Raw genomic sequence first — 23,749 nt, forward strand, 5'->3', positions numbered from 1 at the left:
GCCTGCAGACCCGGAGGCCCTACGGAGCTGATGTGCATGGCTCCTCTCCATGGCTCTCCGCGGGTGTAGACCCAGACCCCTGCTTGGGCCGTGGAGTCCAAGCTGGGTCCTGCTGGAACATCCTAGTCTCTAGCTTGTTCCCCCAGTTAGCAGTCATTTTTCTTTCTCTTTCTTTCTTTCTTTCTTTCTTTTTTTTCTTTTTTTGAGTCTTGCTCTGTCGCCCAGGCTGGAGTGCAGTGGTGTGATTTCAGCTCGCTACAACCTCTGCCTCCCCGATTCAAGCGATTCTCCTGCCTTAGCCTCACTCAGTGGCATTCAGTACATTCCCAAAGTTGTGCAATCGTGGCATCTGTCTAGTTCCAGAGCATTTCGTCAGCCCTAAGGGAACCCTGCTAAGCAGCCATCGCGCCCGTGCCCGGGGTGTGGGGGGAGGCAGCTGTGCCCATGACAGGTGCCCGGTGCTGAGTGGCGGGGGTGCTGGGGAAGCAGGTGGAAACTAACTGCCCTGGCACATCTGCCAACAGCTGTGGTGGGGCCTTCGTGGGCCCGCGATGCCAGGACCCCAACCCGTGCCTCAGCACCCCCTGCAAGAACGCCGGGACATGCCACGTGGTGGACCGTGGAGGCGTGGCAGACTACGCCTGCAGCTGTCCCCTGGGCTTCTCTGGGCCCCTCTGCCTGACGCCCCTGGACAACGCTTGCCTCACCAACCCCTGCCGCAACGGGGGCACCTGCGACCTGCTCACGCTCATGGAGTACAAGTGCCGCTGCCCGCCCGGCTGGTCAGGTGAGGGAGGACCCACAGCCCGAGGGGTGGGCAGATCCAGGCCCGTCACCAGCTGCCCATGCAACTTGAGGGTACTTGGTGGGATCCAGGCCCAGGTCTGTGACCCGGACGTAATTGGGAGCCCCTGCTCCAGGGTCCCCACCCCACTCCTAGCCCCGGAGTCACCTCGTTTTCAGCTGCTTGCTATGGCCCAACCCTTGCTGTCCCCGCTTCTGTGAGACAAGGGGAGTTTCTGTGTCCAGGCCGCCCCTGCCCCCTTCCTCCTGCTATGCACTGACCCTCACCTGTTAGGGTGAAGGGTGTCTGGAGGTGTCAGCTCTGGGAGGAGACGGCCTGGGCTCAGGCCTCTTGGGACCTGTGGTCCTTCATCTACCAAAGGTGACCGATCTCACGGCAGGTCCTGAGGATCAAATGTGATAGCACCTAGGCTGGCACCTCCAGGGGGCCTGAAGGGAGGGAAGGCCTGGCCTCGGGGAGCAGTGAGGCCAGCACAACCCTCTTGTCCCCTTGTCCCCAGGGAAATCGTGCCAGCAGGCTGACCCCTGTGCCTCCAACCCCTGTGCCAACGGTGGCCAGTGCCTGCCCTTCGAGGCCTCCTACATCTGCCACTGCCCACCCAGCTTCCACGGCCCCACCTGCCGGCAGGATGTCAACGAGTGCGGCCAGAACCCGGGGCTCTGCCGCCATGGGGGCACCTGCCACAACGAGGTCGGCTCCTACCGCTGCGTCTGCCGCGCCACCCACACCGGGCCCAACTGCGAGCGGCCCTACGTGCCCTGCAGCCCCTCGCCCTGTCAGAACGGGGGCACCTGCCGCCCCACTGGTGACGTCACCCATGAGTGCGCCTGCCTGCCAGGTAGTGCTGCCCGCCGGCCGGGGTGCACAAGCCTCTCCTCGGCTGCCAGGCCCGAGGGGTGGGGACGGGGGCACCTGGTGTAGGGGGGAGCCCTGGGAGGGCCCATGGCAGGGAGTTGGGAAGGCAGGGTGGCGAGTTCCCCAGACTGCAAGTGGTGGTGTTGGCGGGGGCAGGGAGCGCGTCTGGAGTGGGGTGTGCGCTGGGAAGAGGCTTGCACAGGGTCCAGGTGCCAGCCTGTGTCTTTTGGGTTCCCTGGAGCTCACATTTGAGCTGTAGGACGCCCTGCCTCCCCCCAGTGCAGGCACCCTGACTTGCACAACCCCTGGGGTTTCCCCTGCAGTGGGGCTGGGGCTGGAGAGGGTGTGGGAGCTGCGGGTTTGCACCATCACTTCCCGGAACCATGGCCCTTCCTGCTGTCCTGCTGGTCTCCTGCGGGTGGGGGTGACAAGTGGGCACAGCCCCCTGCCCGTGCCTCCAGCGGCTCTCCGATCCCTGTGTTGTATGTAGGAGCCTCTCTGCTGTAGTTCTTGTTTGAGTAAATTTTGCAGCAGCTCTGAAAATAAGGAAGAGGTTTGAAAAGTTTGAAAACCTCCAGTCTTGGCCGGGCGCGGTGGCTCACGCCTGTAATCCCAGCACTTTGGGAGGCCGAGGCGGACGAATCACGAGGTCAGGAGATCCAAACCATCCTGGCTAACACAGTGAAACCCAGTCTCTACTAAAAATACAACAACAACAACAACAAACTAGCCGGGCGTGTTGGCACGTACCTGTAGTCCCAGCTACTCGGGAGGCTGAGGCAGGAGAATCGCTTGAATCCGGGAGGCAGAGCTTGCAGTGAGCGGAGATCGCACCACTGCACTCCATGCACTCCAGTCTGGGCGACAGAGCGAGACTTCGTCTCAAAAAAAAAAAAAAGAAAAAAGGAAACCTCCAGTCTCAGCTGCACAGAATGGCTGTTAGGTGGGAATGGGGAGAGGGCCTTCAGGCAGGGGTGGGGCCGGGGGGTGCACAGGGTCCTGGCTGACCCACGGGTGACCCAAGGGCTGCCCCACCCCCTTGGAAGCCCCAAGCTGGCCTGGCCTCTGCAAAGGGGAAGCTCCCTGGTTGTCCAGTCAGCTGAGCCCAGCCAACTGCGTGCAGACACCAGACGTGTGCGTTTCCTGCAAGTCACTGGGCAAACGTGTGTTGGGGACAGGCACTCCCTGGCCGGCTTGGATCTCTGCGGGGTGGGGCGCAGAGTCCTTCTGCTGATGGGGGCTCAGATGCCTTCCTAGCAGCCATGGGACCCTAGTTGCAGTCACACGGGTTGAGGGGCCGAGCTCTCGGGGGGCTGTGGTTCAGGCTAGGGCAGGTAGGGTATGTGCAGCCTTGTCCAAGGCCACCTGCATGCAGAGCTGACACCCACCCACCTTGGGCAGGGTGGGTGAGGACTTCCCGGTGAGGCCCAGCAGCAGAGACGCCAAGGGTGCTAGGCCTGGTCAGAGCCACTGCCTGTGCAGGGGCAGCTCAGGGCCCTGGGGAGTGGGCAGGGAGGGAAGGGGAGGGGCTGGCGGGGTTTACTCACTTGAGAGTGGGCAGATCTCAGAGGCTGGGGGCTGGGCCACCCCTCCGGTGAGGGCTGTGCTCACTGCCTGCTGTGGAGTCTGGCCATTTCAGGGTGAGATAACTATCCAGGGGGGCTCCCCAAATGACTCAGGCCTGCCAGACCTCAGCTTCACAGTCTCCCAGGTGGCCCCTGCACCCAGGCCCCCTGAGGGGCCCTCAGCCACCTCTGGTGGTCAGGGAGCCCAGGAGACAGCTGTGTGTGGAGTCACGGGGAACGGAGATGCGAGCAGCCCTGAGCTCTGCAGGCCTGGGAGCTGGCTGGGATTTGGAGTCTCACAGCCTGCCTGGCATGTCAGCACTGTCTCCTCTTAGGGTCACTGGCCGAGGCTGCGTCGCAGAGGGGCCAGCTGGGGTCCACGGGCCTCTCACTGGCTTCCCCGCCCTCTTTCCCACTGTGTTCCTCAGCCAGCACTGTGCAGGCAGCCCTGGGGTAGCAGGCCCAGCCAGGGGCGCTGCCTGCCTAAGAGCCGGGGTGCAGGGTCCCACACAAGTGAGGACCGGAACACAGGTTCCAGGCTCTGAATTTTTTTTTTTTTTTTTTTTTGAGACAAGGTCTCTGTCACTCAGGCTAGAGTATAGTGATGCGCCCTCAGCTCACTGCAGCCTTGACCTCCCAGGCTAAAACGATCCTCCTGCCTCAGCCCCTCAAGTAGCTGGGACCACAGGCATGCGCCACCATGCTTTGCTGCTGCTTGTATTTTTTTGTAGAGACAGGGTTTCGCCATGTTGTCCCGGCTGGTCTTGAACTCCTGGGCACAAGCAGTCAGGCCGCTTCAGCCTCCCAAAGTGCTGGGATTCCAGGCGGGAGCCACCGCGCCGGGGCTGGGCTCTGATTTTGGGTGCTCCCCAAACCATTTTGCATTTTGGATTTTGGTTGTCTCTGGCTGCCTGCCTTTGCTCCGGTCCAGTGGACGGATGGGGATGGGCAGGGTGGTGGCGGTGGCGCAATGTCTCAGAGGGAGGGACCGAGCAGGTGGGAGCTCCAAGGGCAAGGGGGGTTCAAAGGCATCTCGGGAGGGCAGCAATTAGTAACCGGCTGCAGGTTCGGCTGTTGCCGAACGCGCCTTTCTGGGTTGATCATTGAACCAGCGGGAGTTGAGTGGATTAATAACTAACTGGCTGCCTTGGAGGCCTGGGTGGGGCCACGCCTCGGGGGAGGGGGCCCCAGCAGCCTGTGGAGGAGGTGGAGGAGGAGGTGGGCGCCAGAGCTCTGCCCAGGAAGGATGGGCCATCTGAGTCTCTGCAGCTTCCCCAGGGCTGCTGGGGCCCAGCCTGCCCCAACCAGCAGCCTCCTGGCCCCATGTCCCCTGCTGCTCAGAGCCCAGGCCCCAGTGTCAGCCCCCAAAGATGGGGTACATGGCCCCGCTACTGAGACATTGTAGGGAACTCTGAGCATGCAGGTGGCACCCAGGTGTGGGAGCTGCCGGAAACTCTTTAAGAGACACAAGGGTTTTTGTGACAGAATCTGGAACCCTGTGTTCCTGAGTCCCTGCTTAGCCAGCCCTGTCCAAAATGATTCTTTAGAGCAGAGCATGTCCCTCTGGGCACTGGAGTGAGGCAGGGGACAGGCACAGATCCCAGGGGCCCCAGGGCAGGGCCGTGGAGGCCAGGCAATTGTGTCCAGAGCAGAGTGTTGGGGGTCCAGGCAGGAGCCGGCTTGGACCTCAGGGAAGAGGCTGACCCAGCACCTCTTGTGGCAGGCTTCACCGGCCAGAACTGCGAGGAGAATATCGACGATTGTCCAGGAAACAACTGCAAGAATGGGGGCGCCTGTGTGGACGGCGTGAACACCTACAACTGCCGCTGCCCACCAGAGTGGACAGGCGTGTACACGGGCGGCCGCAGGGCGGGGCAGCCAGGGCGGGACTACTACCCACTTACTAAACTGCACTCACAGGCAGAGTGCAGAGCAGCCAAGACCCTGTCCCAGGCCAGGCAGGCTGGGGTTGGCCGAGAAGGACAACATGATGGGGGGCCCCACTTCCTGTGGCCAGGGTCTGACGCCCCTCACCTCGGGGGTCAGCACAGACAGGGCCCTGGTTGGTCTGTGTGGGCCCTTTGCAACCTGGCCCCAGGTAGCCCCTGTGCCCAGTGGGGTGTCCTGGCATTGAGGGCCTTCAGCACCCCACTCAGGCCACGCTTCCTGGGCCGGTCACAGTGATGCCCAGATGAACAGACAGGCTCTGCGCTCGGGAATTACCCTCTGGTGGGGTGATGGGCAAAGGTGCACCCCGACACAGCCATGTCCACAGAGCACAAAGAAGAGGCAAGACTCCTCCATGGTGCTGGGCGTGCAGAGGAAGGAGTGATTGAGGCTGGCAGTGGGTGGAGGAGTCAGCCCAGGAAGGCTTCCTGGAGGGGGTAGCATTGTAGCGCTACGTCTTAGGGGACAAGGAGCTCAGGGAGTGGCAGCTGCCCGGGGCCGACAGCTCGTGTTCCCTGCAGGTCAGTACTGTACTGAGGACGTGGACGAGTGCCAGCTGATGCCAAATGCCTGCCAGAACGGCGGGACCTGCCACAACACCCACGGGGGCTACAACTGCGTGTGTGTCAATGGCTGGACCGGTGAGGACTGCAGCGAGAACATCGATGACTGCGCCAGCGCTGCCTGCTTCCACGGCGCCACCTGCCACGACCGCGTGGCCTCCTTCTACTGCGAGTGTCCCCACGGCCGCACAGGTGAGTGCCCTGAGGCCCAGGTGGGCGCGGGGGGCTCACATGGGCCAGGCCTGACCTGTGTGACCTCACCCAGGGACTATGGCCCTCCTGTGCCCAGGATAACCTAAAAGGGCCTTTCTGGTCAGGGAGGCCGGTGGTCGCCATGAGTCTCCCCGAGTGTCACGGGACCCTCGATGGGGTCATGGCAGGCAGCTCCTCCTGGGGCGTCAGTGGGGATGGACCCCAGTCGTGGCTGGTGCGCCATGCCTGGCCCAGGGGCCGTGCCCGCTGACCGCCGGCGCCTGCCCAGGTCTGCTGTGTCACCTCAACGATGCGTGCATCAGTAACCCCTGCAACGAGGGCTCCAACTGCGACACCAACCCTGTCAACGGCAAGGCCATCTGCACCTGCCCCTCGGGGTACACGGGCCCGGCCTGCAGCCAGGATGTAGACGAGTGCTCGCTGGGTAGGTGCTGGCACAGGGGTGCGGCCGGGTGGGGGTGGCAGCCTGGCCCCAGAGTCGGTGGGAAGTCGATTCTGGCTTCAGGGGGTGCCCGGTTGGATGGGGGATGGGACCCTGCCAGTCCAACGTGGGGGATGTGCAGCGAGGGGGATGTGCAGCGAGCGGGGTGTGCAGTGAGGGGGGTGTGCAGTGAGGGGGGTGTGCAGCGAGGTGTTGCAGGGGCCAGAGTGCCTGGAGAAGCCTCTCACCCATGTGCCCTTGCCAGGTGCCAACCCCTGCGAGCACGCAGGCAAGTGCATCAACACGCTGGGCTCCTTCGAGTGCCAGTGTCTGCAGGGCTACACAGGCCCCCGCTGCGAGATCGACGTCAATGAGTGTGTCTCGAACCCGTGCCAGAACGACGCCACCTGCCTGGACCAGATCGGGGAGTTCCAGTGCATCTGCATGCCAGGTGCGCCCACCGGGGCCAGAGCAGGAAACTGAGTCGAGGCTGGGCAGCCTTGGAGGGGCAGCCCCGGGAGCATGTGTGGGCTGCTTCCCCTTCCCCAGCCTCTGTGCCTTCTGGGCCCACAGACTGCACAGGGCATGGGGAAACTGAGGCCAGCCCACAGGGCCAGCAGAGCATGGAGTTAGCACTAGGTAGATGAGGGTGCCGGGCTGGGGGCTGCAGGGGGGCAGGTGCGCAGGAGGCCCTTGGTGGCTGGGATCCTGGGCTTGAGGCAGGAGTTGTTTCCATCCCGAGTCCCCAGCTGTGCCCAGTGGGGCACTGGGGCTGCACGTGCCCCCCTCACTGTTCCCCCACCCCACAGGCTACGAGGGTGTGCACTGTGAGGTCAACACGGATGAGTGCGCCAGCAGCCCCTGCCTGCACAATGGCCGCTGCCTGGACAAGATCAATGAGTTCCAGTGCGAGTGCCCCACGGGTGAGGGCCGTCCCCACTCCTTGCCCCTGGGCCGTCTGCACCCCAGCCTCCTGAGGGGTGCCTGGCCGTTGGTTGTGTCTCCTGCCCCTGGGCCGTCTGCACCCCGGCCTCCTGAGGGGTGCCTGGCCATTGGTTGTGTCCCCTGCCCCTGGGCCGTCTGCACCCCAGCCTCCTGAGGGGTGCCTGGCCGTGGGTTGTATTCAGGTTCCTGGGAGAGACAGTGTTTTGCCTCAGGAGTGGATGGGGGTGTTTTCAGACTTCCCTGAAGGGCAGGGCCCAGTGGGGAGTGGGAGCTTGCCCAGGGGTCACGGTGGAGCCCAGGGCCAGGAGATCCTCCTTGATCTGGGTGCAGCCCCTCCTGCCTGGATAAAAGGGTGTACTAGGAGCTGTGGTGCCCAGACAGGGAGGAGGCTCCAGCCTGGCTTTCTGAGGGCTCGAGGCTGGGAGGGAGGCCAGCCTGCCCTGTCTTGCCATGTCCCCTGCCCAGCGGCACGCCAGCCACAAGGCCAGGGTACGCAGAGAACCACGTGGGGCAGGTTGGCCTGCAGTGGCGATGATGGCCGCCCAGGGCGGACTTGGAGGAACTCGTAGGGGCCTGGGTGAAAGGTGTTTCCATCTGTCCCAGAGCCGGGGGTCGGGGCGCAGAACCCAGGGAGGCATTGCCGGCCCAAGCCCAGGCTCCCGAGACAGATTAGCTGTCCCAGACACCAGAGCGAGGGGAGCCCCATTCTCTGCCCGGCTCCACGGTAGCCATAGCAACCCAGTCGGCTTGGGAAGAAGGCCCCTTCTGTGGTAGCGAGGGCGTGCGGTGCTGGCGGAGGGGCTTTGATCCGGGGAGTGGGCGGTGGGAGGCAGGGAGAGCCTGGGGTTGGCTGAGCCCAGGCTGAGTGTGCCCTGGGGAACCCAGCTGGGAGCTCACTGCTGGGGTCTGGCCAGGGGTCCCTGAAGGGCCATAATGCTATTGCACTTGACTCCCTCCCCTCCCCGGCCCCAGGCTTCACTGGGCACCTCTGCCAGTATGACGTGGATGAGTGTGCTAGCACCCCCTGCAAGAATGGTGCCAAGTGCCTGGACGGACCCAACATTTACACCTGCGTGTGCACAGAAGGTGCGGGCCGGGGCCCACCAGCGGGAAGGGACAGGGTACAGGGGAGAAGGCACTCAGGGCAGCGAAGGTGACAAGGTCTTAGACACCTTGGTCTGGGCCACCTGGTCCAGAGACCAAGAGCACAGCTCAGCCCCAATCCTGGGTGGGTGGGAACGCCTCTCGACAAAAGACACGCCGGGAGCCCTCCTCAGGTGGGCACAGGCAACCCCAGGTCTGGTCATGGGTGTCCCGGGAGCAGCCAGTCCTGATTCTTCCTGTGCCCGCCCCTCCCACGGTCCAGGGTACACGGGGATGCACTGCGAGGTGGACATTGATGAGTGCGACCCCGACCCCTGCCACTATGGCTCCTGCAAGGACGGCGTCGCCACCTTCACCTGCCTCTGCCGCCCGGGTTACACAGGCCACCACTGCGAGACCAACATCAATGAATGCTCCAGCCAGCCCTGCCGCCACGGGGGCACCTGCCAGGACCGCGACAACGCCTACCTCTGCTTCTGTCTGAAGGGGACCACAGGTGGCCAGCCGGGCGTGTGGCAGACGGGTGGCCAGTGGGTAGGGTGGGCCCGGGAACTGACCGCCACGTGCCACCCCTTCAGGACCCAACTGCGAGATCAACCTGGACGACTGTGCCAGCAGCCCCTGTGACTCGGGCACCTGTCTGGACAAGATCGACGGCTACGAGTGTGCCTGTGAGCCGGGCTACACAGGTGAGTGGCCCTGCACGTGGGGGCTGACTGGACTGCACTCACAAGTCAAGGTCAGCCACTGCCCCGGGGCTGCTGAGGGGTTGGGTGGGGGCTTTGAGGCTGCCCACCTGGGCAGACTAGTCTACAGCAGAGACTGCAGCAGGGCCAGGGCTATAGCCAGCAGCATGATGGGCGCCTCCACGCCCTACCCCTCGTCTCCGGTCGGAGCTGTCCCAGGCCGTGTTGGCACAGTGGCCCAGCAGGCCAAGAGGGAGTGGCCAGCCCTGAGGCCAGGCTTGAGTACCTTCTTCCTCTGTGACTCACCAGCACCTTTGAGCAGGTCCCTCTGCCTCTCTGGGCCTCAGATTCCCATCAGTCAGGGCCGCAGCAGCCCCTGTCCCTGGGCCCCCTGGGAGGATGACTTGAGTGGGCACTGGTGCCCAGGGAGGCTGGCACGTGGCACATCGTGACCTAAGACGGTTTCTGATATCTGGAAGGATGGTCCAGAAGGGTGATCACCCTGGCTCAACAGACAGGGAAACCGAGGTTGACGTGGGTGGGACCCCTGGGATCTGGGCCTCAGAGTCTGAGCCACCCCTGCCCGCAGGGAGCATGTGCAACATCAACATCGATGAGTGTGCGGGCAACCCCTGCCACAACGGGGGCACCTGCCAGGACGGCATCAATGGCTTCACCTGCCGCTGCCCCGAGGGCTACCACGACCCCACCTGCCTGTCTGAGGTCAATGAGTGCAACAGCAACCCCTGTGTCCACGGGGCCTGCCGGGACAGCCTCAACGGGTATGTGGCGGGGCTGATCGTGGGGACTCATCAGTCCTAAACCCTGGGAGCTCTGCCGCCGGGAGGGTGGCACCTGCACAGAGCTTGAGATGGGCCAGAAACAGACCTCGGATGGGGCCGGCTGTCAGGGAGCTCCCCTCGGGGATGCATGTGCCTCTGGGTCCTGAGTCGGCCTGCGGTCCACACCCAGCAGCCCTGCACCCAGCAACTCTGTGCCACGCGTCCTTTGTGAGCTGCATGGTGGGCTCCGGACACAGGTCCACAGTGACCCCTGAAACACGTTTGCATGGTCACAGCACCGAGTGTTTCTGATGTCCATGATGGGCCTGGCAGCACTCTGCCTGGATGGGACCATTTAAATCAGCAGGGACCCCATGGCCCTCATTTGGCACAGAGAAGGCACCTGCTTTGTTTGGGGCCACACAGTGGGCAAGTGGCAGGGTCTTTTCACAGCGCCCCACTGCCGTACGCTTGGCATGGTCTCCTGGCTAACGAACCAAACCCTGTCGCAGTCTTGGCTATGGGAAGCGCTGTGGCCCCCACATTCTTTCTTTATTTTGAGACAGAGCCTCGCTCTGTTGTCCAGGCTGGAGTCCAATGGCGTTATCTCAGCTCACTGCAGCCTCCACCCTCCAGGTTCAAATGATTCCCCTGCCTCAGCCTCCTGAGTAGCTGAGATTACAGGCGTGCGCCACCACACCCGGTTAATTTTTGTATTTTTAGTATAGACAGGGTGGGGGAGTTTCGCCACGTTGGCCAGGCTGGTCTCAAACTCCTGGCCTCAAGTGACTCACCCACCCCTGCCTCCCAAAGTGCTGGGATTACAGGTGTGAGCCACTGCGCCCAACCTGCCCCCACTAAAGGACTCTGTGAGTCTGAGTAGATGGGCACCTTGGCCAGCCCATGCGGCACTGCAGACCCAGGAGTGCCCAGGCCCCGGCCGTGCTGCTCGGGCCTCCCTTGACTGCAGTGTGGTCCCCCTTGCAGGTACAAGTGCGACTGTGACCCTGGGTGGAGTGGGACCAACTGTGACGTCAACAACAATGAGTGTGAGTCCAACCCTTGTGTCAACGGTGGCACCTGCAAAGACATGACCAGTGGCTACGTGTGCACCTGCCGGGAGGGCTTCAGTGGTGAGTGGGCTGTGCATTTCTCAGTGCAGAGGGCTGCCCTCGAGTCTGGGGAGCTGGAGACACAGGATCAGGACCCAGGTCCAGCCAGCGCCATGCATGGTATCTCCCTCCCATGGCAAAGCCTTAGCTCCAGGCCTCTGGCTCTTGGAGATGAGGAGGGGCCTGGGGTGGGGAGCAGGCCCAGGGCTGCTGTTGTGGGGCCCTCCCAAGGTGCCTGGGGGTGCTGGACATGCTGAGTGCTGTCCCCTTCCCTCCAGGTCCCAACTGCCAGACCAACATCAATGAGTGTGCATCCAACCCGTGTCTGAACCAGGGCACGTGTATTGACGACGTTGCAGGGTACAAGTGCAACTGCCTGCTGCCCTACACAGGTGAGGGGTGGGTGGGGCCTGTGCTGGAGAGGGCGGGGTCTGTGCTGAAGGGGGCAGGGCCTATGCCGGAGAGGGCGGGGCCTTGCTGGAGAGGGTGGGGCCAGGTGTGGGGGCGGCTGTGACTGGAGGGTAAAGTGGTGGCTTTCTTGGGGCTGGACCTGGGCCCTTGGGCTCCATGCTCCCAGTGCCCACCCTGCTGGGGGTCTCTGGGGGCCGGGCTTCCCCACCCCCACCAGCCGGGCCTGAGGGATTCCTTTGACGGCGGGCCCTCTTTGTGTGAGGGGAACAAGGAGCCCTCTGTTTCGGCTGAGAAGGGAGGGGTAAGTTCCCCCAACTGTCCAGCCCCTGCTGTGAACCCAGCCAAGGGGATCGCAGGAAATGATCTTCTCTATAAAAGACAAAGAAGAGTCCACAAGCACCGGGGTCCTGGTGCTCCCCAGAAGCAGGCGGAGGGTGCTGCCTCAGGGCCTGGTCAGGGTGGGCCTGCCTGGCTGGGCAGCAAGACTGGAGGTTCCACGCCTGCGGTTCCCATGACATCCAGCAGCCTATGGCCAGAACGCTGTTTTCTTTGACCAAAGTTAAGGACCTGGGTTTTCTCTCCCGTGTCAGTCAGTGAGGACCCTCCCTCCACAGCCGGGCGCCCCCGTCCCTTTCGGACACGTCGATCGGGCCGGTGGTAGGAGCGGCGGTGCTGACCCGCTTCCTATCTGCCCGCTTCCTGCTTCCTTTTGCACAATTGTCGGAAACTCTGGCGCAGTTCCTGCCTGCCCAGGTCACCGTGGAAACCAATAGGAAGAGAGGCCCTGGAAAGTCGCCCCAGCAGGCCAGGGAGATAATGGGGGACAGGGAAGATAACGCAGTCCCCACGGTTATAAACAGGAAGCTCAGCCATGGGGTTGTGCAGAAAAAGGCCCTCGGCTGTGCACGTGGTTCCCACACAGCCTTTGCCAGACACCCTGCATGGTCCTAGAGGTCCCCAGGCTGTGCCCGATGCCCCCGACATGCAGGATGTGCTGGGTCTGTCCCCTCCATCGCAGCCTTTGTTCGTTGGCCTCCCACGATGGGCGTTTGCTGCCTGTGACACGAAGTCCCAGGATTAGTTTCAGGCCTCGGTCTCAGGCCAGGGCCTTTCATCATCACCTGGAGATGAGGGGGCTGGCGTCAGGGGTGGGCCCAGGTCCCTGGAGTGTCGTGGAGCCCACCCGGCTGAGGCCGCCTCCGCTGGTGCAGTCCTTGTTCCTGGGCACTCCTGGCGGGGTGAGGCCTAGGCTGTGCCCCGCTGCCAACTGGGAATGAAGGGTGGCTTCTGAGCACATTTGTGCAGCTTGTCTTCAGCGTCCCCCCATCTGTGCTCCACTCCACCCCTGGGTCAGGGTTCTGACATAGCCAGGAGCGCTCAGGGGTCTCCGTGCACATTTGCCTCCTGGCAGGACCGGCAGACGGCGCTCTGATGGCGGAAAGACCAGCAGGCGGTGGCCGGGACGGCCTTCATTCGGGAGATCCCTCGGGGTGAGGCCCCGGGGTCACGTGTGTCTCCTTCCCGCAGGCGCCACGTGTGAGGTGGTACTGGCCCCGTGTGCCCCCAGCCCCTGCAGAAACGGTGGGGAGTGCAGGGAATCCGAGGACTATGAGAGCTTCTCCTGCGTCTGCCCCACGGGCTGGCAAGGTGAGGCTGGCCCAGGGCCAGCGGGGGCTGGGACGGGAGGTCAGGATGTCTGCGGGACACAGGCAGCTCCCAGGCAGGCTAGATGAGTCTTTGGAGAGGAGCCGGTGGGTGCTGAGGAGGCCCTGGTCAGAGAAGCTCTGGAATCAGGAATTGACCTGGGAGCACCCTTCCCAACTCCAGTTCCTGTGACCTTCTTAGGCCAAAATTAGGGGAGAGAGGATGGTCCTGGGGCCACGGAAGCCCACTCCTGGGGGTCGGGAGAGGCACTATAGGTGGGTGGGCCAGGCTTGGAAGGGCCTGGAGGGCCAGGGGCCGCTGGTGACCAACTGGCCTCCTCCTGCCCCGCAGGGCAGACCTGTGAGGTCGACATCAATGAATGTGTTATGAGCCCGTGCCGGCATGGCGCGTCCTGCCAGAACACCCATGGCGGCTACCGCTGCCACTGCCAGGCCGGCTACAGCGGGCGCAACTGCGAGACTGACATCGACGACTGCCGGCCCAGTGAGTGGCCCCGCGGCTCTGGCCGCCTCCAGGAAGCTCTCAGGCCTCAGTTTCCCTGGGCAGGGTTGGTGCGCATGGTGCTGGCCAGAAGCACCCAGGGAGGCCTGAGTGTGGCTGGGAGGGTTGGGTCGGGTGTGAGGGATGTGCTGAGGGATGGCCAGGGTGGTTCAGGAGGGCCCCAGGGCCGGCTTGCCCCTCCCCGCACTTTGCGGGAGAGTCATGATAGGCCCTCCCACGGCTCTTCACTGAGCTGAGGATGGCTTGGGCCCGGCCTGCACTCCTGCCGGGCTCGTCAGGCCCCACTGCAGGCCAGGGCTCTCAGGCCTCCCCGGCCCTGCTTCACAGAGGTTGAGGTTGGCAGAAGCCGGGGGTCTTGCTGGCATCACCTGGCAGGCAGAGGCAAGAACCGTCACTCCTCCCCTGCTTGGTCTGTGAAACCTGCAAAGCTGTCCCCTGCCCTGGGACTTGAGGACAGGAGCAGGTGGGGAGAGAGAGACCCCAAGCACAGGAGACAGGCGTTACGCAGCCTGTGGGTGCTGGGACTCCCCACTAGACACCTTTGTCCCAGGGCGGCTCGCTGCAGCCCTGGCAATGAAAGGCTGGGCTGTCCGCAGCCGTGCAGCCTTCCCAGCCCCCTCCCGCAAGTGTGGGTTTGTGCCTGCCCCTCACACACCTTTCCGTCCCCTCCCAGACCCATGTCACAACGGCGGCTCCTGCACAGATGGCATCAACACGGCCTTCTGCGACTGCCTGCCCGGCTTCCAGGGCACTTTCTGTGAGGAGGACATCAATGAGTGTGCCAGTGACCCCTGCCGCAACGGGGCCAACTGCACCGACTGCGTGGACAGCTATACGTGCACCTGTCCCGCAGGCTTCAGCGGGATCCACTGTGAGAACAACACGCCTGACTGCACTGAGAGGTGCGAGGGGCTCGAGTGAGGCCATGGGGGGAAATGGGCAGTGTGGGCCACACGCAGTAGCTGGCAGCCTGACACACCACGCAGGCGTCTGCCCAGGCCTGCTGGGCACTTAGCACGGGTTGCAGCCGGGCACACCATGCAGGCATCCACCTAGGCCTGCTGGGCACTTAGTGCTGGCTGCATTGAGTCCAGACATTGTTCATTGTACCAACATGTTCCTCCTGAGAGGACCATTGTGACCTCCTCCTGTGTCCCGCACCAGGAACGCCAGTAGTCTGTCCTGAAGAACTGGTGTGCCTCCTTCTATTAGACAACGAGGACTGTGTCACTCTTGTTTCCTTTTTGCCGTGGTTGCCAGGAAGCTCATTTGGTAAACGTCAGTCTCATCCCTGATTTCTGACGTTAATTACCTCCCGTGTTATCAGGACAGGTTCTGGTTTCTCCCTCATTCTTACTTTAACCATCCTATGCCCGTGCGTTTGGTAAAGCCACTCTCGACCTGACTTATAAAGAAGACAGGGAAGGGAGGTGTGACATGGTGTGAGAGCTGGGCCCCGGGCTCTCGCTGGCCTCCCTGGATCAGCCAGGCTGCCCTGGGCCTGTCCTGGCCATCAGGACCCTTAGGGCTGAGCGGAAGGGGAGGTGCTGGCGAGGCAGGGTCTGCTGGAGCGGGGACCACCAATGCCCTCATCTCAGCCCCTGCCTATCCACCCCCCTGCAGCTCCTGCTTCAATGGTGGCACCTGTGTGGACGGAATCAACTCGTTCACCTGCCTGTGTCCACCGGGCTTCACGGGCAGCTACTGCCAGCATGATGTCAACGAGTGCGACTCACAGCCCTGCCTGCACGGCGGCACCTGTCAGGACGGCTGCGGCTCCTACAGGTGCACCTGCCCCCAGGGCTACACCGGCCCCAACTGCCAGGTGAGTGTGCCAGCCACAGAGGTGCCTGAGGGAGGGGCTCTGGGTGGGTGCCTGCCTGGGGGGGGGGTGGGAACAGTCACCCCCAGGTCCCACCGTGTCAGCTCAGGGTCACCCCCACACTCCTGGGCAGAGGGCTTCGGGGGTCTGAGCAGCTAGTGAAGGAATCTGATGCGGGAGCAACAGGCATTTTCGGTTCAGTCTGGGTTTCTGGAGCCAGGGCAGGAGCTCAGGAATTGGGGGACTGAGGAAAGACGTTCCTTCTAGCAAAGGCCGAGGGTGGTCTGGACCCGCTGAGGGCCCTGAGGGAGACCCAGCCCAGGCTATTCCCCGTGTGGGGGCCGTGGGGAGTCCAGGGACGGCAGTTTCCACTTCTGTAGAATGGGTTGAGGCCCGGGTTGGAGTAGGCCCCTTGGCGGATGTGCGTTCTGAGCTACTGGGGAAATGGCTGGGGGAGTGGGCACCTGGCTGACCCCAGCCTGTCTCCAGAACCTCGTGCACTGGTGTGACTCCTCGCCCTGCAAGAACGGTGGCAAATGCTGGCAGACCCACACCCAGTACCGCTGCGAGTGCCCCAGTGGCTGGACCGGCCTTTACTGTGATGTGCCCAGCGTGTCCTGTGAGGTGGCTGCGCAAAGACAAGGTAACCCGCTGTGCCCACCCAGCTCGGGTCCCAGCCCGCCAAGGTCCCCTGTGGGCCTGGGCCTCACCTGTCCCCCACCCCAACCCCCACAGGCGTTGATGTTGCCCGGCTGTGCCAGCATGGAGGGCTCTGTGTGGATGCGGGCAACACACACCACTGCCGCTGCCAGGCAGGCTACACAGGCAGCTACTGTGAGGACCTGGTGGACGAGTGCTCACCCAGCCCCTGCCAGAACGGGGCCACCTGCACAGACTACCTGGGCGGCTACTCCTGCAAGGTGGGGGTCCATCCTAGGGTGAGGGTTGTGGCCGACACAAGTGTTGCCACACACTGGGCCCTGACTGGGAGCTGGCACAGTGGAGAAAACTGAACCTGATAGGCCCATGCACTGTTCAGTCTCATTAGGGGAGGGCTGGGGTAATCAGGGTAGACCACCTGGAAGAGGTGGCCTGTGGAGAACCTGAAGGAGGGTGAATATGCTGAGAAGTGGGATGGGGTTTTCCCTTCCTCTAGATTGTGTCTGGGCTTGGCCAACACCTACCCTGAGACCCTCACCTCTATCCTACGGGACGGAGTCCACCCACCCCCAACAGGCAGTGACTCCGGTCACCGAAGCCCCGCCAGGGTCTGTTGGGTTGGGTCTCCATCCAGGTCTGACAGGAGCGAGGGGCCTGTGGCTTCGCTGGACCTGAGGGCAGCTCACGTGGCCCTGTTAGCCCTCGTGGTGGGGTGGGAGAAAGCTGCATCCTGGCACCGACTGAGCCGCAGGGCCCCTCGTTCTGTTGCCTACACAGTGCGTGGCCGGCTACCACGGGGTGAACTGCTCTGAGGAGATTGATGAGTGCCTGTCCCACCCCTGCCAGAACGGGGGCACCTGTCTTGACCTCCCCAACACCTACAAGTGCTCCTGCCCACGGGGCACACAGGGTAAGGGCCACCCTTGAGGGCTGGTGTCGAGCATCCATGGCCAGGGCAGGGGCAGGGCAGGCACCCCGTGATTGGCCCAAGGCATCCAGGAACCAGCCAGAAACTCCCATTTTCCCATGTGAGGCCAAGGCCAATGGAGAGCTGCCCAGGGAAAGGGCCCAGAGTGGGGGGCCCAGCAGGAAGGGCGTCTCCACGCCACCCTCGGCACCTGCCTCACCCAAGCGTCCGTGCAGTCCCAGACCTGAGCGCTTGTTGTCTGGGACGGACACGCGGCACGGCAGGGCTGGCACAGCAGTGAGTTCGGGCCGCTGATGGCACCTGGCCCTGCAGGTGTGCACTGTGAGATCAACGTGGACGACTGCAACCCCCCCGTTGACCCCGTGTCTCGGAGCCCCAAGTGCTTTAACAACGGCACCTGCGTGGACCAGGTGGGCGGCTACAGCTGTACCTGCCCGCCAGGCTTCGTGGGTGAGCGCTGCGAGGGGGATGTCAACGAGTGCCTCTCCAATCCCTGTGACGCTCGTGGCACCCAGAACTGCGTGCAGCGCGTCAACGACTTCCACTGCGAGTGCCGTGCTGGACACACTGGTGGGTGCCGTGCCCGGGTGGGTGGGGTGTGCAGGGCAGCAGGGTGAGCCTCTCACTGCCCTGCTCTCACCCCCAGGGCGCCGCTGCGAGTCAGTCATCAATGGCTGCAAGGGCAAGCCTTGCAAGAATGGGGGCACCTGTGCCGTGGCCTCCAACACCGCCCGTGGGTTCATCTGCAAGTGCCCTGCGGTAGGTGCAGGGGTGCAGGGAGGTAGGGGCCCTCCAGGGGAGGCACCTGGGGAGGTCCGCCTGAGGGCCTCGGGGCACAGACTGGGCAGCGATCCTCGAAGCCTTCATCCTCTTCATCACCCTGACATCATTTTTTTTTTACTTTCAATAAATGATTTTAGAGACATTTTAGATTTATAGAAAAATGGAGTGGAAAGTAGACTCCCTGGGGTGGCTCTCCCCTGCAGGCAGTTCTCCTGGTTAGCAGCTTGCTAATTTCACTCCAGATTTCACTGATACATTGTTACCAACACCAGCCCTTCCTGTACCTGGGGCTTGCCCTTAGCTTTGTGGTTGTAGGTTTGGGCTGAGGTATGACATGCCTGCCCACCCTCACCTGCCCACCCTCGAAGGATCACGGCAGAGAGTCCCTGCCCTAAAGTCCTCAGTGCTCCACCAGTGTACCCTTCCTCCATCTCCCGACCCCCTGGCACCCCCTGATTTTTCTCTGTTGATAAAATGTTTGTAAAGGGTTTTGCTGCTGGGGACAAGGCTGTAGGCTGCCTCCCAGGTTAGGGGAGAGCGGTGGTACTGCTGGCCGGGAGCTGGGCGCGAGGTGGTGGGCGGTGGGGGGTGGCCCACCCTAACACTGTCTTGTCTTCCCTCGGGCAGGGCTTCGAGGGCGCCACGTGTGAGAATGATGCTCGCACCTGCGGCAGCCTGCGCTGCCTCAACGGTGGCACGTGCATCTCTGGCCCGCGCAGCCCCACCTGCCTGTGCCTGGGCCCCTTCACGGGCCCTGAGTGCCAGTTCCCGGCCAGCAGCCCCTGCCTGGGCGGCAACCCCTGCTACAACCAGGGGACCTGTGAGCCCACGTCCGAGAGCCCCTTCTACCGTTGCCTGTGCCCCGCCAAATTCAACGGGCTCTTGTGCCACATCCTGGACTACAGCTTCGGGGGCGGGGCCGGGCGCGACATCCCCCCGCCGCAGATCGAGGAGGCGTGCGAGCTGCCCGAGTGCCAGGAGGATGCGGGCAACAAGGTCTGCAGCCTGCAGTGCAACAACCACGCGTGCGGCTGGGACGGCGGCGACTGCTCCCTCAACTTCAATGACCCCTGGAAGAACTGCACGCAGTCTCTGCAGTGCTGGAAGTACTTCAGCGACGGCCACTGTGACAGCCAGTGCAACTCGGCCGGCTGCCTCTTCGACGGCTTCGACTGCCAGCGCGCGGAAGGCCAGTGCAAGTAAGGCCGCGGGGCGCATGGGGCTGAGGGAGGACCTGACCTTGGATGTGGCCTGGCTTGGGCCCAGAGGCCCCCACGCAGTTCCTAAGGCTCTGCTCAGGGGGTGCAGGGACGTCCCCCGCGACCGGCCGGCGGGCTGGAGGCGCCTGATGGTGGGTGCGAGGCCCGCGAGGAAGGCGGCCTGAGCGTGTCCCACCCCCCACAGTCCCCTGTACGACCAGTACTGCAAGGACCACTTCAGCGACGGGCACTGCGACCAGGGCTGCAACAGCGCGGAGTGCGAGTGGGACGGCCTGGACTGCGCGGAGCATGTGCCGGAGAGGCTGGCGGCGGGCACGCTGGTGGTGGTGGTGCTGATGCCCCCGGAGCAGCTGCGCAACAGCTCCTTCCACTTCTTGCGGGAGCTCAGCCGGGTGCTGCACACCAACGTGGTCTTCAAGCGCGACGCGCACGGCCAGCAGATGATCTTCCCCTACTACGGCCGCGAGGAGGAGCTGCGCAAGCACCCCATCCAGCGCGCCGCCGAGGGCTGGGCCACCCCCGAGGCCTTGCTGGGCCAGGTGAAGGCCTCGCTGCTCCCTGGTGGCGGCGGCGGTGGGCGGCGGCGGAGGGAGCTGGACCCCATGGACGTCCGCGGGTGAGTGAGACCCGGCGCCCGCGCTCAATCTCGGCACCTCTCCTGGGCCCTTCCCCACGGCCTCCCTGCCCCTCACAGCCGGCGCCGCGGCAGGCAGGACTCTCCCCACTTTACGGTAAAAGAGACGGAGGTTCCGAGAGGACCTGGGACCTCAGGGCCCACACAGGCAAGGAGCAGAGGCAGCATTCCAGTTCAGGGCCCTGACCCCAGAGGCACACCCTTCCCCTGGGCAGGCGGCGCTCCTGTGCCCAGTAGGTGAGTTTGAGATTGAGCTGTGCCCTAGGCACTGGGTACGACCCTGATTAAAACTCAGCCCTCTGTCAGCTGAGGAGGGTCACGCCTGTAATCCCAGCACTTTGGGATGCTGAGGCAGGAGGAGCCCTTTAGCCCAGGAGTTCGAGACCAGCCTGGGCAACATAGGGAGACCTTGTCTCTGTTTTTTTAAAAAAAAAATGTATTAAAAGAAATAAAAAACAAAAAACTCAGCTCTCCGGGGGCTCCCACAGGGCTGAACAGACCCACCCCCAGACAAGAATGCCATTTGGTCATGGCATCTGCCTGGCTTAGGCTGGAGAGGAGGCAGGTGGAGGTCCTGGGAGGAGGCATTGCTGGGCCTTGCAGATGGAGGAGGAGCTGGGTGGGGGGGTGGTCCACGGTGGGAGAACACAGGGGCAGCCTGAGTGCAGGGGGCACCCCACGAGGCTCCTGCCCATGCCTACTCGATCTGGGGCAGCCGGACCCAGGAGCCAGATTGGTTGTGTCCTTGGTGTACCTGACCCTGGTGGGTTTGCCTGTCAGTTCTATTGGCTTGGAGCAGCCCCGGAGGTCAGAAGCATCATCTCACAGGCTGGTTGGGATCCTGATCATGGGAACCCAGCCCTGGGGAGCAGGAATCCCAGCAGGGAGCAGAGCTCACCCCCAGCCAGCCCACCACCGCTGTGCCCACCCCCACCGCACACCTGTGCTTCCCACAGGGCCTGGGGATGACTCCTAGGGCAGGACTGAGCTCCTGGCACGTTCTCTGTCCTGATATGAGGAAACGTGTTTGTGGCACCAGCAGGAGCCAGAGAGGGTGGCAGTACAGGCCAGGGAGAGCGCATTGGCAGTTATCTGGGATGAGCCGTGATCAGTACTGGCCGGAGTCTGGGGACTGCAGGGCACCAGTTCCCTGCAGGGTAGCTGCTGTCAGACCTGGCTTCCCGCTGCCCCAGGCTGCCTCACCACGTCCTGACTGTGGCATCATGGGCCGCGGTATCCCTGGGGCAGCGTCCCCGGCTGGTGGGTGGGGGAGGAGGAAGCCTCGGGCCCCAGCCCCTGTCTGGTTATCCCCCCAGCTCCATCGTCTACCTGGAGATTGACAACCGGCAGTGTGTGCAGGCCTCCTCGCAGTGCTTCCAGAGCGCCACCGACGTGGCCGCGTTCCTGGGGGCGCTCGCTTCGCTGGGCAGCCTCAACATCCCCTACAAGATCGAGGCCGTGCAGAGTGAGTGTGGCTCCTTCTCTGCTCTCCAGCCCAGCATCGCCGGAAACAGGCTCTGCCTCCAGGGGATGCCATCCCCTTGTGCCCCAGACACGCTGGCTGTTTGTGCCAGTTGCCACCCACGGGTGTGCGCGTCACTGTCCGAATTGGGGTAGGGCTTTTGTGGAATTTTCTGAATGGCACTCCCTCCCCACCTCTGGCGGTGACAGCTGCCGGTGGAGCCACCCGGGAACGAGTCCAGCCACGGGAAAATGGGTGCCTGCTTCTCTCCCCACCCCTTCCCCCTGAATTTTCTTTGTTGGGTATTATTTCAAAATCATTACGGCTTTTTTTAAAGAAAAAAAAGAGAGAAAGAGAAGAATTGATCGGTGTCATGTGAAGTGTTGAAGTTTGTATCTAGAAAATCCCTCTAAATCCTTTGTCTTAACAACTCGATGCAAGTGCAGCGATTTGAAGTTGACTAATCCTCCTCCCTTAAAGGAGAAAAAAGTAAAAGCCGTCTCCAGATAGAGTCGGCTGGTGCAGGAGAGAATTTAGCGATAGTTTGCAATTCTGATTAATCGCGTAGAAAATGACCTTATTTTGGGGGGCGGGATGGAGGAGAGTGGGTGAGGAGGCGCCTGGCCGCGGAGCCAGTCCGCTGCCCCCCGGCCACCAGCCTGCTGCGTAGCCGCCGCCTGATGTCCCAGCGCCTGCCCCTGGCCCCTGTGCCCGCAGGTGAGACCGTGGAGCCGCCCCCACCGGCGCAGCTGCACTTCATGTACGTGGCGGCGGCCGCCTTTGTGCTCCTGTTCTTCGTGGGCTGCGGGGTGCTGCTGTCCCGCAAGCGCCGGCGGCAGCATGGCCAACTCTGGTTCCCTGAGGGCTTCAAGGTGTCCGAGGCCAGCAAGAAGAAGCGGCGGGAGCCCCTTGGCGAGGACTCTGTGGGCCTCAAGTGAGCGGACGCTGCCCCTGCTTCTGGGACTCTGGGGGGAGGTGGGACCTGGCTGAGCATCCTCACGAGGGGTCTGCCTCTCCCAACGCAGGGCCCACCTCCCACGCCAGGCCTGGGCTAGGGGCCTCTGGGGGCTTCCTAGGGAGCTTGCTCAGCCTCACTTCTCGAACTCTCACCCCCAGGCCCCTGAAGAATGCCTCAGATGGTGCCCTCATGGACGACAACCAGAATGAGTGGGGGGACGAGGACCTGGAGACCAAGAAGTTCCGGGTGAGTTGTAAGGCTCCCGGGCTCCCGGGCTCCTGGGCACCTGCCGCCGGGCTGTCCTGACACGCCTCTGCTCACTCCTCCTACGTAGTTCGAGGAGCCTGTGGTTCTGCCTGACCTGGACGACCAGACAGACCACCGGCAGTGGACTCAGCAGCACCTGGATGCCGCTGACCTGCGCATGTCTGCCATGGCCCCCACACCGCCCCAGGGTGAGGTTGACGCCGACTGCATGGACGTCAATGTCCGCGGGCCTGGTAAGGGTGCCAGCAGCCAGGGCTTCCCTAGCTCCGTGGCCCACCTGCCTCTCTCCCCTAAGCCCCGAGGCTGGGGTATAGTTGATACTCTGGAAACTGAGTTGGGGGTGAGAGTTTTCATCCTTGGGTGTTTCCCGTTCAGAGTGGATGGGGGGTCCTGGAGTCCTCCTGTTCTTCCACCAACCCTCTCCTGGGGTGATGCCACACGGTCACTATGTCCCTGTAAATTACTCTCTTCTGAAACCTTCTTGAGATATGAAAAGCGTAGATTTTCTTTTTTTTTTTTTTTTTTTGAGACGGAGTCTTGCTCTGTCACCCAGGCTAGAGTGCAGCAGCACGATCTCAGCTCCCTGCAGCCTCCACCTCTTGGGTTCAAGCAATTCTCCTGCCTCAGCCTCCCAAGTAGCTGGGACTACAGGCGCCCACCACCACGCCCAGCTACTTTTTGTATTTTTAGTAGAGACAGGGTTTCACCATGTTGGCCAGGCTGGTCTCGAACTCCTGACCTCAGGAGATCCACCTGCCTCGGCCTCCCACAGTGCTACGGCTATAGCGTGAGCTACTGCGCCCGTGAGCCGCCGCACCCAGCCAAAGTGTTGATTTTCTAACTGCATGTTTCTGGCATCATCTTTTTCCTGGGTGGATTTTGGGTGCCTGGTTTTGGGCAATTCAGAAAGCAGTTGCCTGTCAGGAGTTGACTGCTGGATTCAGCTTTGTCCACTGAGCAGCCCAGGCGGACTTCAGCTGCCCCTTGGTGGCTGTGTGGTGCATCTACACTGTGACCCATTGAGCTCGGGGCTGCTGCCCACCTCCCCCTGGGCTGCAGCTGGGGACCAGCCCTCCAGACTGAGCACCCATCTCTGCCCCTGCAGACGGCTTCACCCCCCTCATGATCGCCTCCTGCAGTGGGGGCGGCCTGGAGACGGGTAACAGCGAGGAGGAGGAGGACGCGCCGGCTGTCATCTCCGACTTCATCTACCAGGGCGCCAGCCTGCACAACCAGACCGACCGCACGGGCGAGACCGCCTTGCACCTGGCTGCCCGCTACTCACGCTCTGATGCCGCCAAGCGCCTGCTGGAGGCCAGTGCAGACGCCAACATCCAGGACAACATGGGCCGCACCCCGCTGCACGCAGCTGTGTCTGCCGACGCACAAGGTGTCTTCCAGGTAGGCTGCAGCTGCCTGTGTGCCCACCTGCCCTCCTCA

The 23,749-nt window shown here is 63.0% G+C and overlaps 1 protein-coding gene across 1 annotated transcript in view; it reads left to right on the forward strand.

Annotated features, from left to right (window-relative positions):
* The window catches only part of NOTCH1 (notch receptor 1), a 51,612-nt gene that overhangs the window by 23,098 nt on the left and 4,765 nt on the right, over window positions 1-23,749 (forward strand). The window contains exons 3-31 of the mRNA XM_030919370.1: window positions 525-787; window positions 1,305-1,643; window positions 4,949-5,071; window positions 5,694-5,927; window positions 6,217-6,372; window positions 6,635-6,820; window positions 7,179-7,292; window positions 8,287-8,400; window positions 8,681-8,914; window positions 8,997-9,107; window positions 9,694-9,886; window positions 10,874-11,019; window positions 11,277-11,390; window positions 12,937-13,056; window positions 13,405-13,557; window positions 14,249-14,477; window positions 15,199-15,400; window positions 15,887-16,040; window positions 16,133-16,317; window positions 16,835-16,967; window positions 17,298-17,555; window positions 17,632-17,744; window positions 18,396-18,967; window positions 19,173-19,604; window positions 20,939-21,087; window positions 21,802-22,018; window positions 22,201-22,288; window positions 22,377-22,542; window positions 23,415-23,710. Of these exons, the coding sequence (XP_030775230.1) occupies window positions 525-787; window positions 1,305-1,643; window positions 4,949-5,071; window positions 5,694-5,927; window positions 6,217-6,372; window positions 6,635-6,820; window positions 7,179-7,292; window positions 8,287-8,400; window positions 8,681-8,914; window positions 8,997-9,107; window positions 9,694-9,886; window positions 10,874-11,019; window positions 11,277-11,390; window positions 12,937-13,056; window positions 13,405-13,557; window positions 14,249-14,477; window positions 15,199-15,400; window positions 15,887-16,040; window positions 16,133-16,317; window positions 16,835-16,967; window positions 17,298-17,555; window positions 17,632-17,744; window positions 18,396-18,967; window positions 19,173-19,604; window positions 20,939-21,087; window positions 21,802-22,018; window positions 22,201-22,288; window positions 22,377-22,542; window positions 23,415-23,710 (5,794 nt within the window). The remainder of the gene's footprint in view (window positions 1-524; window positions 788-1,304; window positions 1,644-4,948; window positions 5,072-5,693; window positions 5,928-6,216; window positions 6,373-6,634; window positions 6,821-7,178; window positions 7,293-8,286; window positions 8,401-8,680; window positions 8,915-8,996; window positions 9,108-9,693; window positions 9,887-10,873; window positions 11,020-11,276; window positions 11,391-12,936; window positions 13,057-13,404; window positions 13,558-14,248; window positions 14,478-15,198; window positions 15,401-15,886; window positions 16,041-16,132; window positions 16,318-16,834; window positions 16,968-17,297; window positions 17,556-17,631; window positions 17,745-18,395; window positions 18,968-19,172; window positions 19,605-20,938; window positions 21,088-21,801; window positions 22,019-22,200; window positions 22,289-22,376; window positions 22,543-23,414; window positions 23,711-23,749) is intronic.

The sequence above is a fragment of the Rhinopithecus roxellana genome, chromosome 16 (genome assembly GCF_007565055.1).
Source record: "Rhinopithecus roxellana isolate Shanxi Qingling chromosome 16, ASM756505v1, whole genome shotgun sequence".
Taxonomy (NCBI): domain Eukaryota; kingdom Metazoa; phylum Chordata; class Mammalia; order Primates; family Cercopithecidae; genus Rhinopithecus; species Rhinopithecus roxellana.